General features: G+C 48.5%; 1 protein-coding gene across 1 annotated transcript in view; it reads right to left on the reverse strand.

Moving 5' to 3' along the window:
• Positions 1-929: 929 nt before the first annotated feature.
• LOC140387094 (uncharacterized) overlaps positions 930-16,371 on the reverse strand; it is a 571,970-nt gene continuing 556,528 nt past the window's right edge. The window contains exon 17 of the mRNA XM_072470103.1: positions 930-5,163. Within this exon, the coding sequence (XP_072326204.1) occupies positions 5,015-5,163 (149 nt within the window). The 3' untranslated portion in view covers positions 930-5,014. The remainder of the gene's footprint in view (positions 5,164-16,371) is intronic.

Consider the following 16,371-nt stretch of genomic DNA (forward strand, 5'->3'; position numbering starts at 1 on the left):
ACCGGCACGGTGCGATTCCCGCCCCCGCTCAATATCCGGTGCCGGAGACTTCGGCAACCGGCGGGGGCGGGATTCACGCCCAGCCCCCGGTGATTCTCCGACCCGGCGGAGGGTCGGAGAATTTCGTCCCTGGTGTAGCAGGGTAGAGAATCCCACCCTTCTACTTTGCATAATATCAACGTCAACAAACATTGAAACTAATTAATCCAGGGAGAAGTGCAGAGCTTGTTATTTACCTCGGAAATACATTTCAAATTCCAGAAATTCTGAACTTCATTTTCCATTGTTAGTCTGCCCTTCTTGTTATGGCAGGCTGGTTGGTAAAAGCTGAGCTACCTGAATTCAGAAGAAAAACTTGAGAAAACTGCCAGAACGGTATTTCAATATGTTTATTGTGAGGAGGTTTTCCGAAATCAGAAATTAACTTTAAGACCAACCATAATGGTCTCACCTTATATTAAGGCGAAATACTTATAAAAATAAAAAAAAGCAAACTACACTTAAACACAAGAATAATTTGACATAGTTAACAGTACTTTATAAACATTTCACAATTGATTGTGGCCTGAAGAAGTCAGAATTAAACCTCCCTTTAAATGGCAACAGTCATTACAGAATTTCTAATCTACAGCATCCAATAACTTTGCTGTAAAGTTCCCTATGGCCCTTTGCATGTTTTGTGACAGTGACACTAAACTAACTAATTCTCAGGTCTTTGGATTTTACCAGTGGATACGTCCACAGAATGGCCGGGTCCGTGGCATGCGTATGGCGGCAGCCTGCGCCGGTCGCGCGGTACAAATGGCGGTGTACAACATGGCACCGGTCACGCGCGGACCTGGCCTGCCATAAACTGTCCCCCTGCAATCCCCTCACCACCCCCAGACCAACCCCCACCAGTATCTCCAGCACCTGCAGAAACCCCCTCCCCCCCCCGCCAGCGGAAAGGCTCCCCCCTGACTGACGGCGCTGGACACAGTCCGTAGCCACCATGCCAGGTTCCCGAAAGTTGTGAGGAGACGTGTCCCATGCCGTCGGGGACTCTGCTCATCGGGGGAGGGCCTCAGGTGACGTCCTGAGCCCGTCCTGACGGCGTGCGGCGTACTCCCCAGTATGCCATTTTGAGGGGGCGGAGCATCAGAAAAATGGCACCGTCCCCAATTCCAGCATAAAAATGGATTCTTCAACTAGTCGCCGAACACGATTTCGGCATCAGCGATTGGAGAATCCAGCCGATTGCCTTCTTCAAGATCTTACCAGCCATCACCATCACACCATTTTCAATGCAGCTTAAAATCTGTTTCTCTTTCTCTTTTAATCTCGTCCTCTAGTATCTCCTACATTCCCTTAGAAGTTCTCTTTTCCCAGAATAGGTTAACCTTTTGTTTTACATAATGGCTGTTATTTTTGAAAATAAGCTTACTCTGCCGTTTCTCATCTATGTTCAATCTTCCAATTGTTTGTTCCCTTTTGAAATAAAACATCCACTCTTTAACTCTGTGTTATGTAAATTCCTAAGTAAATTCGCCTGGCACCCTCGGTTCATCAACATGTCAAACCATTTGTCTTTTGAACTTTCTTATTGATGCTGAAATTTTGCAGTTTTTCGATCTCTAATCCCATTAAACCAGTGACACCCATATACATGTGTGTTTCGGATAATACAATGTGGCTGTAATAGTCCACAAACAGAAACATTTGAACCCGTTTTTCCAACACCTTTTCGAAAAATGAGTGGTCGTAACTGAAAAAGACAGTTTCGAATTCTTAGCCTTCCACAATAGTTACTTTTCATCTCTGGACACTAAACTATTATATTATGAGATGCATGCATTAACATGATAATGTCCACTAGTTTGCTGTATCAATAGAGAACCTATCAGTCCCTTCTTTGTATTTCAAATGTCCACCTTCCCTGAACAGTAAAACCCTTGGTAATGTATCAGCAATTAGGTAATCTCGTCCAGCCACATGTTCAATCTAGAAGTTAAATGTTTTTCTCAGCAAATTACACCTGAAAGGTGCATCATTCTGGCCTCTAAATATTTTGAGAAACAGCAATGGATCATGGCCGTTGTAAGTAATAGTTCCTGATAATTTGTTGGCAACATTAATTTCAAAAAGTTCAAATGCCTTCAGCAGGCACTTTTCTTTATCGACAGTGGAATATTGGTTTTTTTTTAATGAACATTTTATTGAGATATTTTTGGTATAGTAACAACAACAAAATAAACAATATACATGAAACCATAAACATAGTGCAAAAGCCATTTACCTCTCGTACAGGTCCCACCCTTATTGACTCCCTACTCTAATCCAAACTACTTCCACCCGCCCCCCCCTCCCCACCGTCTGCTGACGATGATTAATTTCCGGCAAAGAAGTCGACGAACGGTTGCCACCTCCGGTCGAACCCTAACATTGACCCTCTCAAGGCGAACTTGATTTTCTCCAAACAGAGAAAGCTAGCCACATACGATAGTCAGGTCTCCGACTTTGGGGGCTTTGGGTCCCTCCATGCTAATAGTATCCGTCTCCGGGCTACCAGGGAAGCAAAGGTCAGAACGTCTGCCTCTTTCTCCTCCTGGATACTCGGGTCTTCTGGCACCCCGAAAATCGCCACCTCTGGACTCAGCGCCACCCTTGTTTTTAACACTGTGGACATGACGTCCGCAAACCCCTGCCAAACCTCTGCCAAAGCTTTGGACATGTCCAAAACATGTGGACATGGTTCACCGGTCCTCCCGCACATTTTGCACAACTGTCCTCCACCCCAAAGAATCTGCTCATCCGGGCCACTGTCATGTGAGCCCGGTGAACAACCTTAAATTGTATCAGGCTGAGCCTGGCACATGTTGCGGATGCGTTGACTCTACTCAACGCGTCCACCCATAGACCATCCTCCATCTCTCCTCCCAGCTCCTCCTCCCACTTGCGCTTCAGCTCCTCGGTCTGCGCCTCCTCCAACCCCATAAGCTCCTTAGAAATGTCCAAGATGCTCCCTTCTCCTACACACCCTTTGGAAACTACCCTGTCCTGAATCTCCCTTAGCGGTAAGAGTGGGAAGGTTGACACCTGTTTACGAAGGAAGTCCCTCATCTGCAGATGCCTGAATTCGTTTCCCCTCGCCAACCCAAACTTTTCCTCCAACACCCTCATACTCGGAAAGCTCCGCTCTATGTACATATCCCCCATCCTCTCAATCCCTGCTCTCCGCCATAACTGGAACCCCCGTCCATACTCCCCGGGGCAAACCGGTGATTATCACAGATTGGGGCCCAGACCGATGCTCCCACATGCCACCTCCACTGGCCCCAAACTCTCAGGGCTGCCACCACCACTGGACTGGTGGAGTACCGTGCCGGCGGGAACGGCAGAGGCGCAGATACCAATGCCCCCAAACATGAAGCCGCCTCTATACACACACATGCCGACCCCACCCCACCACCCACTTCCTGATCATGGCTATAGTAGCCGCCCAGTAATAGTTGCTAAAATTTAGCAGCGCCAGCCCTCTCCCCGACTCTGCTCAAGCATTACCTTCCTTACTCGTGGGGTCTTGCCCGCCCAGACGAAGCCCGTGATCCCTCTGTTGACCCGCTTAAAAAAGGACAGCGGACTAAAGATGGATAGACACAGAAATACAAATAGGAATCTCGGGAGGATCGTCACCTTCATCGTTTGCACCCTCCCAGCCAGAGACAACGGAAGAACGTCCCATCTCCGAATATCATCCTTCATTTGGTCCACCAACCGGGCCAGATTAAATTTATGCAGCTGGTCCCATTCCCGCGCCACCTGGATGCCCAGGCACCTCAAGCTTCCCTCTACTAACCTAAACAGCAGCTCTCCCAGTCGCCTCTCCTGTCCCATCGTCTGAACCACAAACATCTCACTCTTTCCCATATTAAGCTTATACCCCGAAAACCGGCCAAATTCCCCACGAGTCCTCATGATTTCTTCCATCCCCTTTATTGGGTCCGAAATGTACAGAAGCAGGTCATCCGCATAGAGCGAAACCCTGTGCTCCACCCACCCCCTCCCCCCCGGACCAGTCCTCTCCAGCCCCTCGAGGCTCTCAGAGCAATTGCCAATGGCTCTGTAGCTAGTGCAAACAACAGTGGGGAGAGGGGGCACCCCTGTCTCGTCCTCCGGTGCAGTCTAAAATAGTCCAATGTTGTCCTATTCGTCCGTACACTTGTCACAGGAGCCTGATACAGTAACCTGACCCAGTCAGTAAAGCCCTGCCCGAATCCGAACTGTCCCAGTATCTCTCACAGATAGTCCCATTCTACCCAATCAAAAGCCTTTTCTGCATCAATTGCGATCACTACCCCCACCTCCCTACCTTCCGGGGGCATCATGATCACATTTAATAGCCTTCTTACATTGGCCACCAACTGCCTGCCCTTAACAAACCCCGTCTGGTCCTCCCCAATAACATCTGGAACAGAATCCTCGATCCTGGAGGACAAGATTTTGGCCAGCAATTTATCATAGAATTTACAGTGCAGAAGGAGGCCATTTGGCCCATCGAGTCTGCACCGGCTCTTGGAAAGAGCACCCCACCCAAGCCTACACCTCCACCCTATCCCCATAACCCAGTAACCCCACCCAACACTAAGGGCAATTTTGGACACTAAGGGCAATTTATCATGGCCAATCCACCTAACCCGCACATCTTTGGACTGTGGGAGGAAACCGGAGCACCTGGAGGAAACCCACGCACACACGGGGAGGATGTGCAGACTCCGCACAGACAGTGACCCAAGCCGGAATCGTACCTGAGACCCTGGAGCTGTGAAGCAATTGTGCTATCCACAATGCTACCGTGCTGCCCTTTGGCATCTACATTCAACAGGGAGACAATGGAATATTGTTGTTCACGAATATTTAGCTTTTTTTAAAAACACGCCAGAGGCATTTCAAAGCCTGTATCATCTTCTTACAGCAACAATGCATCAATTCAGGTATCACTCATATATAGTAACAATTTCAACTACTTGGCACAATTTCATGGCATTAAAACTGCTGCCGTCGTCAACTCAGTTTGACGTAGTTTTCCTGGCGTGCGCCACATGATTTTGAAAACCAACATCGATAGACAGAGAAGCCCAAGAGAAACGCAAATTACGATGATATGGACTTTCTTTAAATCTTTGTCTGTGAAAGTAATTGAAATGATTAATGACAGCTTAACTTAAAATTGGAAAGTGCCCAGACATATTTCCTCAAGTGTGCTCAATTTAATAGGGGTGTAGAAGTAAAGTGAGAAGGCTGAATGTAGCGGGTGAGGATGTGGTATAACTATGGCAATAATGTAACTAAAAGTTGTTCGGGAATCCTAGTAGTCTTGCTGCATCAATTGAAGACCAGCCATCAGAATGGGCAGATAATGCTGAACTGAACAATCAATTCATTAGGATGTGACTTAAACAGACCCATTCACAAATTATCTCACACTATCAATCCTGCACCGTGAGTACTGTCAACAGTTTCAATGACTTGACACACAATGGGCATATTCAAATGGTGGAAACGGAACAAAAATGTGCAGGCAGAAAGGGGTGGTGGAGATGCTGGGGGTGCTTGTGTTGAGGAACAATGAAGACAATAGTACTGTTCTGAAGTTAATCCAAAAAAACAACTTCAAAATAAATTGGCAAGTGGACAAAGAGGACACAGATTCAAATTAGCACTGCTGCCTTACGATGTCGAGGACACGGGTTTGATCCTGGCCCCGGGTCACTGCCCGTGTGGATTGAGAGCTTAAACCGGAATTTATTCATACTTTCTCATTGCATAGAATGGCGTTGCAGAGTGCGCAGACATCCAATGTCTCAATGTGTTGAGATTTTACATGTCAAAATGTTGCGAAGGATGAGTCTGGCCACACTTCTGTGGAACACTCCAAGTAGCTGGACTATTCCAGACCTCCTGCCCCTAGTTGAAAGTTTTTAAAAAATGTTTCCAACTAAGGGGCAATTTTAGCGTAGCCAATCTACCTACACTGCACATCTTTCAGTTAAGAACATAAGACCATAAGAACTAGGAACAGGAGTAGGCCACCTGGCCCTTCGAGCCTGCTCCGCCATTCAATGAGATCACGGCTGATCTTTTGTGGACTCAGCTCCACTTTTCTGCCTGAACACCATAACCCTTAATCCCTTTATTCTTCAAAAACTACACATCTTTATCTTGAAAACATTTAATGAAGGAGCCTCAACTGCTTCACTGGGCAGGGAATTCCACAGATTCACAACCCTTTGGGTGAAGAAGTTCCTCCTCTGCTCAGTCCTAAATCTGCTTCCTCTTATTTTAAGGCTATGCCCCCTAGTTCTGGACTTTATAGCAGAACATTGAGAAAGCAGTGGCAGGGTCAGTCAGAGTCAGCATGGGTTTATGAAGGGGAAATCATGCTTGACAAATCTGTTGGAATTCTTTGAAGATGGAACCAGTACAGTTGACAAGGAGGAGCCAGTCGATGTGGTATATTTAGACTTTCAGAAGGCCCGATAAGAGATTATTGTGCAAAATTAAAGCGCATGGGATCGGGGGAAGTATATTGAGGTGGATAGAAAACCGGTTGGCAGAGAGGAAACAAAGAGTAGGAATTAATAGGTCCTTTTCAAATTGGCAGGCAGCAACTAGTGGGGTGCCACAGAGATCGGTGCTGGGACCCCAACTATTCACAATATACATTAATGATTTGGATAAGGGAACAAAATATAACATCTCAAAATTTACAGATGGATACCAAGTTGGGTGGGAGGGTGAACTTGACGAGGATGTAGGGATCCTTCAGCATGATATGGGCAGATTGGGCGAGTGGGTAAATCAATGGCAGGCGCAGTATAATTTGGATAAGTGTTATTCACTATGAGGTTTTGGAAGCAAAAACAGGAAGGCAGATTACTACCTGAATGGTTGTAAATTGGGAGAGTGGAGTGTGCAGCGGGACCTGGGTGTCCTTGTGCACCAGTCACTAAAAATAAGCATGCAGGTGCAGCAGGAGGTAAAGAAGGCAAATGGTATGTTGGCCTTCATTGCGAGAGGTTTTGAGTGCAGAAGCAGGGATGTATTGCTGCAATTATACAGGGCCTTGGTGAGGCCACACCTAGAATATTGTGTGCAGTTTTGGTCTCCTTCTCTGAGGAAGGATGTTCTTGCTCTCAAGGGAGTGCAACAAAGGTTTACCAGACTGATTCCAGGAATGGCGGGACTTCCATATGAGGAGAGATTGACTAGGTTGGGATTGTTCTCGCTGGAATTCAGAAGAATGAGGGTGGATCTCATAGAGACTTTTAAATTCTAACAGGACTAGACAGGGTAGATGCAGGGAAGATGTTCCCAATGATGGGCGTGTCCAGAACCAGGGGTCACAGTCTGAAGATTCAGCCTAAACCATTTCGGACAGAGATGAAGAGTCATTTCTTCACCCAAAGAGTGGTGAGCCTGTGGAATTCATTACCACAGGGAGTAGTTGATGCTAAAACATTGAATTCATTCAAGAGGCGGCTAGATATAGCACTTGGGGAGAATGGGATCAAAGGCTATGGGGAGAAAGCAGGATTAGGCTATAGAGTTGGATGATCAGCCATGATCGTGGTAAATGGCGGAGCAGGCTCGAAGGACAAAAAGGCCTCCTCTTGCTCCCATCTTCTATGTGTCTGTGTATCTGTGAACTGTATGTTCATATTATGTGCTGTTTAATGGGAAATTGTGTGTTAGGGTCAAGTGATAAATCTTCTTATTAGGTTCGAAGGTTGAAATTTTAAATATTGCTTTCATTTTGTTTTAATAAAGGTTTGTTTGTAAAAAAATAACCAAGCCCTATTTCTTATGCAATCACTCCTGGAATGAATTGATTGTTCAGCCTAGTCTTAAACTTTTAAAAGAACGCTGAGGTTTTCACCCAGTATTCTAGCCACTGTTAGGACCAGGCCAGATGCCTGGAATATTGCCTATCAGAAATAGACCCATTTATACTACCTCCTTGCTTCCTGTCTGCTAACTAGCCTTCTCTCCATCTCAAGACACCAACCACAATCCCATGTGCTTTAACTTTACACAGTAATCTGCTATTGAGACCTTGTCGAAATCCTTCTGAAAGTCTAAAGAAATTACATCCACCGGTTTTCCCTGGTCAACTCTACTGGTTATATCTTCAAACAATTCCAGTAGATTTTTCAAGCATGATTTCCCTTTACTATATCTATGCTGACTTTGTATGATTACACCACTGCTTTCCAAATGCTGTGCAATGAAATCCTTGACAATGAACTCTACAACTTCCCTACTACCGACGTTAGGCTCACTGGTCTGTAGTTCCCTGTTTTCTCTCAACCTCCCATTTTGAATAGAGATCTGGGGCGTCATTCTCCGACTCCCCGCCGGGTCGGAGAATGGCCGCTGGCCGCCGTGAATCCCGCCCCCGCCCCCGCCGAAGTCTCCGCTCCCGGAGATTGGGCGGGGGGCGGGAATCGGGCCGCGCCGGTTGGCGGGACCCCCCGTTCAATTCTCCGGCCCGGATGGGCCGAAGTCACGCCCAGAAATTGCTGTCCCGCCGACGTAAATCAAACCTGGTATTTACCGGCGGGACCAGGTGGTGTGGGCGGGCTCCGGGGTCCTGGGGGGGGGCGCGGGGCGATCTGACCCCGGGGGTGCCCCACGGTGGCCTGGCCCGCAATCGGGGCCCACCGATCCGCGGGCGGGCCTGTGCCGTGGGGGCACTCTTTCCCTTCCCCCTCCGCCACGGCCTCCACCATGGCGGAGGCGGAAGAGACTCTCCCCACTGCGCATGCGTGGGAAACTTTCAGCGGCGCTGACGCTCCCGCGCATGCGCCGGGAAACTGTCAGCGGCCGCTGACGCTCCCGCGCATGCGCCGCATTTCCGCGCCAGCTGGCGGGGCAACAAACGCCATTTCCGCCAGCTGGCGGGGCGGAAGTCCCTCCGCGTCGGCCTAGCCCCTCAATGTTGGGGCTAGGCCGCCAAAGATGCGGAGCATTCCGCACCTTTGGGCCGGCGTGATGCCCGTCTGATTGGCGCCGTCTTTGGCGCCAGTCGGCGGACATCGCGCCGTTGAGGGAGAATTTCGCCCCTGATATTAGCTACCCTCCAGTCTGTAGGAACCATTCCAGAGTCCAAAGAATTTGGGAAAACGACCATCAATTGATCCATTGTGGCTACGCCACTTTCGTAATTACTCTGGGATGAAGATTATCCACCTTCAATCCCATTAATTTCCCCCAAAACACTTCTCTGCTAATTCTGATTTCCTTCAGCTCCTCATAAAACTTGTGTTTGTCAAAACTTCCGATGCTTTATTCATATCTTCCTTTGTGAAGACGGAAGCAAAGTACGAATTTAGCTCCTCGACAATTTCTTTGTTCCCCATTATGAATTCCCGTGTTTCTGTATTAAAAGGGCTTACATTCATTTTTGTCAATTTTTTTTCTCTTTACATACCTATAGAAACTTTGAAAGTCAGTTTTGATGTACCCCGCTAGCTTACATTCATGTTGTATTTTCCCTTTCTGAATCAATCCCTTGGCCCGCCTTTTCTGAATTTTAAACTTTTCCTATCCTCAGGTCTATTGCTTTATCTTATTAATTTGTCTGCTTCTTCTTTGAATCTAATGCCATCTCTAATTGCCCTTGTAAGCAATGGCCTGGCCACAGTTCCCTTTCTACTCTTGCACCAAATAGGAATAAACAACTTTGAGTTTACCTATTCGTTCCTTGAATGCTTGCCATTGCCTGTCCACTGTCCTTCCTTTCAGTAATGTTCCCCAGTCCATCATAGCCAGCTCATGCCTCATACCATTGTGGTTACCTTTATTGAAATTCAAGATTCTGGTGTCAGAATCAACTACCTCAATATTCACCTTGATCAAGAACTCTTACATGTTGTGGTCACTCATCCCCAAGGGATCCCCTGCAACTATCTAACCATTTCTGATTGCACACTACCCAGTCAAACATCACCAGCCCCCTTGTTGGTTCCACAACATATTGGCCCAGAAAACCACCCCATGTACACTCCAGAAATTCCTCCTCTATTGTACTGTGACTAATTTTCCCATCCGTACTATTTTTACTGTGTCCTTACCTGATTCTGGCTCTTGATTTCTCTGCCTGTCACTTTTCTTATTCTCCTTGCTGTATGTTTCTCTTATTCTTGATTTCCTCTGCTCTGGGTACACACATAGGTTCCCGTCCCACTGCCATATTAGCTTAATCGTTCCCCAACAACTCTGCCACGTGCAACTCTGATGTAAGAGGCTCTATTATGTTCTTTGTAGTTACTGACAGTTTTGATTGGGAATATAAGATATAAAAGCAACTGGGGTTCATTTGACTTTGCCAACCTGCTTCACCAGTCAATGAGATAATCACTGGCATGGTTGTGCCACCCTTTTGACTCCAATCTGCTAAAGCAAATACTGTACCCGGAGTTTGAAGCTGTGGGTCGATAAAATATCAAAACTAACGTAAGTAAATAATGGCCTAGACTCTGGGTATTTTTCTCATTAACTATTTTGTTTTCTGCCTCTAGGGGAGTATTTATTTGGTATCTGGGTGAAGTTTGGGTGTGTCTGGGAAGTATATAGTTAGGATGATGATGGGTTAACTCCAGTGATTCCTGTTGGGGTTGCGATTACTCTAATGTGACAGGAAGATGGGATACTGAGTGGAGGTGCATTAGGGGGCGATGCACAGCCAAATATAAAAGGAAAACCAAGTCACTCTGGAAGGCAGTGCGTGTCAAACAGAAGGGAATATGGAAAGCCTGGGTGGGTTTATTTTAATGCAATGTGCCTTACTGAGAAGGTCAATGAATTGAGGGCATTGATTAACACATGCGAGCATGATATGATTGCAATCACATTGGCAAGGTTGTGGGAGGGGCAGAACTGGGAGCCCAGTATTCCAGGGATATAATATTCAGGTGAGACTGGGGCACAGTGGGGAGGGTGTTAAAGGGGAAGTGATGTCACATTAATCATAACGGAGTCAATTACTGCAGTGTGGAGGAATGATATTTTGGCAGTCTTCTCCAATGAGGCCTTATGGGTATAACATAATAACCAAAAGAGGGCAATCATATTCCTGCGAGTGTACAATAGGCCCCAAAAAGTCAGGGAAGATGGAAGGGCAGATTTGTAGGCAAACCTCATAGAGGTGTAAAATTTAGACAGTGATAATAGGAGGGGATTTTAACTTCGACAATATGAATTGAGCTTAAAGTCTTAGAGGGGGTGGACACTTCCCAGGGGGGTGCCCAGGAGAGCTTTCTGAACCAGCACACAGAAGCTCCTACCACAGTGGGGTTACTGGGATTCGGTGGCGGCCATGGAGTGAGTGGTCGCACATTTGGCATCTCCCGCTCAAGATAGATTTTTGGACCTTTTCCCCACTCGTAGGGTGGAGGTTTTGATGAAGAAAGGGGCAGGAGTGATTGGAGAAAGCAAGACTCCAGTGGTGTGGTGGGTGGATGGATCCCCAGGAGTGGGTCAAGGGGAAGGGAGCAGAAGAATCTTCGTACACCACAGGTCAAAATGGCAGAGCGTAAAGTGTCTGTCCTGCCTGCGCAGTGGTCGACGGAGCAACTAGTGGACTTCTTGAATGAGAAGTTCTGTCAGCAGAGGAGGGAAGCCCAGGAGGACCTAGCTATGGTGGTAGAGCCACTGAAAACGGGAATTGACCGCGTAAAGTAGAGGCTGGAATCCCAAAGCCAGGCGATTCAGAAAGTGGAGGAGACAGTGGGGGAGCACGAGGAGTAGCTCTCCTCTTTTTGTGGCCGAGATGGGTGTGATGTGGGAGACCCAAAAGCGGTTGAAGGAGAAGGCGGAGGACCTGGAGAATCGCTCCAGGCGACAGAACCTGGGAGTCGTGGGGATGCCTGAAGGCATCGAGAGAGTGGAAGCTGGCACGTACGCAACAAAGATGCTGGAAATATTGATGGGGATGAGCCCTCGACTGCCCACTGGAGATCGACTAAACGCACAGCGCGCTGATGAGGAAGCCGCAGACGAACAAGCTGTGAGGGCAATAGGGAAGGAGGCGGGGGAGGGTGGCCTGCAGGGTGTGGCTGCTGTGGAGCAGCAAGAAAGGGAGTGATGACTGAGCATCCGAGGGTGGGCCTGGAGGGTCGTATGACAGGGGTTGTGGGCTTGCCTAAAAAGGGATATGGTTGATTGGCAGGGGAGGGGGGTGGGGTGTTCCTCAACCAGGCTGGTCACGTGGAATGTGAGGGGGCTAAATGGACCTGTCAAACGGTCACGTGTGTTCGCGCGTCTGAGGCATTTGAAGGCGGATGTGGCTTTTTTTACAAGAGGCGCATTCAAAGATCGGGGATCAGACAAGGTTGAGGAGGGATGGGTAGGGTAGGTCTTCCATTCAGGGTTAGACTTGAAGATGAGGGGGGTGCCGGTGTTGAGTCTGCAGTGGAGGCTGTATGTGGGGTTATGAGCAGATGAGGAGATGTGCGAGCCATCCATGGGTATGAGGAACTTAACGATATGGGGGAGGTTATGGCCGCCACGCTATGGAAGGTGCTCAAGGCAGTGGTTAGGGGGGAGCTCATTTCGATCCAGGCGTACAGGTAAAAGGAGGAACGAGCAGAGATGGTAAGACTGGTGGACGAGATTTTGAGGGTGGACAGGAAGTACGCGGAGGTCCCCGGGCAGGATTGTTGAAGGAGAGGCAGAGGCTCCAGATGGAGTTTGGGCTGGTGTTCATGGGGAAAGCAGTAGGGCAGTTGCAGAGAGCCAGAGGAGCAGTGTATGAGTACACGGAGAAAGCAAATAGGATGCTGGTCTACCAACCTAGGAAGCAAGAGGCAGAGAGGGAAATTGGAAGAGTGAAGGATGGTATGGGAAGGGTGGTACTGGACCCTGTGGGGCTGAATGGTGTATTCGAGGAGTTTATAGGAAGTTAGGTGAATCGGAGCCCCATGCCGGGGGAGGGGGGGGAGGGTGGGGGGGGGGGGGGCGGGGGGTCGCCGCTTTTTGGACAGGTTGAAGTTTCCCAGTGTGAAGGAGGACCTGGTGGAGAGGCTGGGGGGCCCCTATTGGGTTGGTGGAAGTGATGGAGAGTATGGGGGCGATGCAGGCAGGGTAGGACCTGGGTCCGGATGGGTTCCCGGTGGAGTTTTGTGAGATGTTTGGTGGGAACCTGGGCCTCTGCTAGTGAAGACATATAGGGTGATCACCCCACACCAGGTCGCAGGCGTCTATTTCCCTGATACTGAAGAATGATAAAGATCCGGAACAGTGTGGTTCTACCGTCCGATATCATTGCTAAATGTGGATGGCAAGTTGCGGGCGAAGGTGCTGGCTTCGCGTACTGAGGACTGTGCACCTGGGGTGATAGGTGAAGATCAGACGGGGTTTGTGAAGGGGAGGCAGTTGGTGGCGAATGTGAGAAGGTTACTGACCGTGATTATGATGCCCCTGGAGGGAAAGGAAGTTAAGGTGGCAGTGGCAATGGATGCAGAGAAGGCTTTCTACCGGGTGGAGTGGGAGTATCTGTGAGAGGTGCTGGGATGGTTTGGGTTTGGGCAGGGGTTTGTGGATTGGGTCCGGCTGCTGTATAGGGCAGTGGTAGAAAGCGTGCAGACGAACCGGGTGAGCTCAGGGTATTTTGGGTTGCACTGTGGGACAAGGCAGGGTCTTGGGCGGGGGGGGGGGGGGGGGGGGGGGGGTCGAGCACAGGGTCTCGCTGTATGCAGACGATCTGTTGCTGTAAATCTTGGACCCACTGGGGACATTGGTGGAATCATGAGCATTTTGGCTGATTCTGGCTGGTTTTCCGGATACAAGCTGAACATGGGGAAGAGTGGGGTGTTCCCAATTGACGCCAGGGGGCAGGAGAGGTTGTTGGGAGAGCTACCGTTCAAGGCAGTGGGGACGATGTTTGGTTAGATTTGGTGGTGGGATGCTTGTGGAGCATCAAGAGTGAGTGCACCTTTTTTATGTTTCTTTGTTTGTTACATGGAGGTGTGCTTGTGGGGGGGGGGGGGGGGGGGGTGGGGAGGGAATCAGGGTGTAGGAGACTCAGTAGCCTTGGGCAAGGGCTGCCAGGCTAGCTGGGCGGGCTACTTGAGTATCCAGGTGGCGTGGGGGTGGGTGCAGCTGCATAAGCTGAACCTGGTTCGGATGGTGGGGATTTTAAGAGGTGAGATGAGTGATTTTTAAGAGGAGGCAGAAGAGGATTGTGGAAGAAGTTCACTCAGTCACCTCGACTGTACTATGGGTAGCTGAAGAACCCCTCCAGTGGCAAACAGGAGGAAGTTCATCCAATACAGGCAGTGGAAGAGGATTCTGGGAGAAGAGAACTCAGTCACCTCGACTATGCGGTGGGTAGCTGAAGATCTCCTCCAGTGACAAACAGGAGGAAGTTCCTCCAGTCGAGGCGGCAGAAGAGGATTCTGAGAGAAGTCAACTCAGTCACCTTGACCTGTACTATGAGTAGCCGACGAACTCCTCCAGTGACAAGCAGGAGGAAGTTCATCCAATAGAGGTGACAGAAGAGGATTCTGGGAGAAGTCAACTCAGTCACCGCCACTGTACTGTGATTATCTGAAGAACCCCTCCAGTGACAAACAGGAGCAAGTTCATCCAATAGAGGCAGTAGAAGAGGATTCTGGGAGAAGTCAATTGAGACACGTCGCCTGTAATGTGGTTAGCCGAAGAAAATGTGTCAAGGAACGGTTAAGCCCGAAATACTACATTAGTGTTTACCTCCCCCCATCCTCCTCTAACCAAAAGAAAAAGGCACTGTGAGGAGGACAAGCAAGGTTAAAAAAGGAAATCACAGCCAGCAGGTACGTGATTGGCTGGTGACTGGTAAGTAGTTTTTAATTTAATTTAATTTTCTCTTATTCTCTCTTAGCATTGTTGTAAAGTTAATTTAAGTGTTAAGTCATGGCAGAAGATCCCAGACCTGTGTCATGTTCCTCCTGTACGAAATGGGAATTCAGGGACCCTTCCGGTGTCCCTGACTCTTTCATGTGCAGGAAGTGTGTCCAACTGCAGCTCCTGTCAGACCGCTTCCCGGCTCAGGAGTGGATTAACTTCGGAGCATCCACGATGCTGAGGAAATCGTGACCAGCACAGTCAGTAAGTTGGTGACACCACAGATCAAAATCACTGAGGAACATAAGGAAAGTGTGACCACCAAATAGAGGAAGAGTAGGAAGGCAGTGCAGTCAGCTCCTTTCAAAACAGGTATACCATTTTGGATACTGTTGGGGGGAGATGGCGAACCAGGGGAAGGTGGCAGCAGCCAGGTTCATGGCACCATGGCCGGCTGTGCTGCACAGGAGGGCAGGAAAAAGAGTGACAGAGCTATAGTGATCGGAGATTCGATTGTAAGGGGAATACATAGGCGTTTCTGCGGCCGCAAACGAGACTCTAGGATGGTGAGTTGCCTCCCTGGTGCAAAGATCAAGGATGTCTCAGAGCAGCTATAGGGTATTCTGGAGGGATGGGGTGAACAGCCAGCTGTCATGGTGCATATAAGCACCAACGATATAGGTAAAAACACATGATGAGGTTCTACAAGCTGAATTTAGGGAGTTAGGAGATAAACTAAAAAGTAGAATCTCAAAAGTAGTAATCTCAGGATTGCTACCTTTGCCACTTGCAGCTGGTCAGAACAGAAATGGCAGGATAGCTAAAATGAATGTGTGGCTTGAGAGATCGTGCATGAGGGAGGGATTCAAATTCCTGGGACATTGGAACCAGTTCTGGGGAGGTGGATCCAGTACAAACCAGACGGTCTGCACCTGGGCAAGACTGGAACCAATGTCCTAGGGGGAGTGTTTGCTAGTGCTGTTGGGGAGGGTTTAAAATAATATGGCGGGGGATGGGAACCGATGCGGGAAGTAAGGTGAGGACAGAAACAAAAGGCAGTAAAGGGAAAAGTGGAAGGCAGAGAAACCAAAGACAAAAATCAAAAAGGGCCACATTACATCATAATTCTACAAGGGCAATCAATGGAAAAAAAAACAAGCCTGAAGTCTCTGTGTCTCAATGCAAGGGGCATTTGTAGTAAGGTTGATGAAGTAACTGCGCTGACAGTCATTAACGGATATGATGTACTTGGAATCATGGAGACCTGGCTCCAGGGTGACCAGGAATGGGAACTCAACATCCATGGGTATTCAATATTCAGAAAAGATAGATGGAAAGGAAAGGGAGGTGGGATAACTTTGCTGGTTAAAGAGGGGATTAACGCAATAGTAAGGAAGAACATAAACCTTGACTATGCGGAATCTGTATGGGTGGAGCTGCTGAACACTAAAGGCAAAAAACATCAGTGGGAGTTGTGTACAGGCCACCAAACAATGGTTGTGAGGATGA

Source organism: Scyliorhinus torazame, chromosome 12 (genome assembly GCF_047496885.1).
Source record: "Scyliorhinus torazame isolate Kashiwa2021f chromosome 12, sScyTor2.1, whole genome shotgun sequence".
NCBI lineage: Eukaryota > Metazoa > Chordata > Chondrichthyes > Carcharhiniformes > Scyliorhinidae > Scyliorhinus > Scyliorhinus torazame.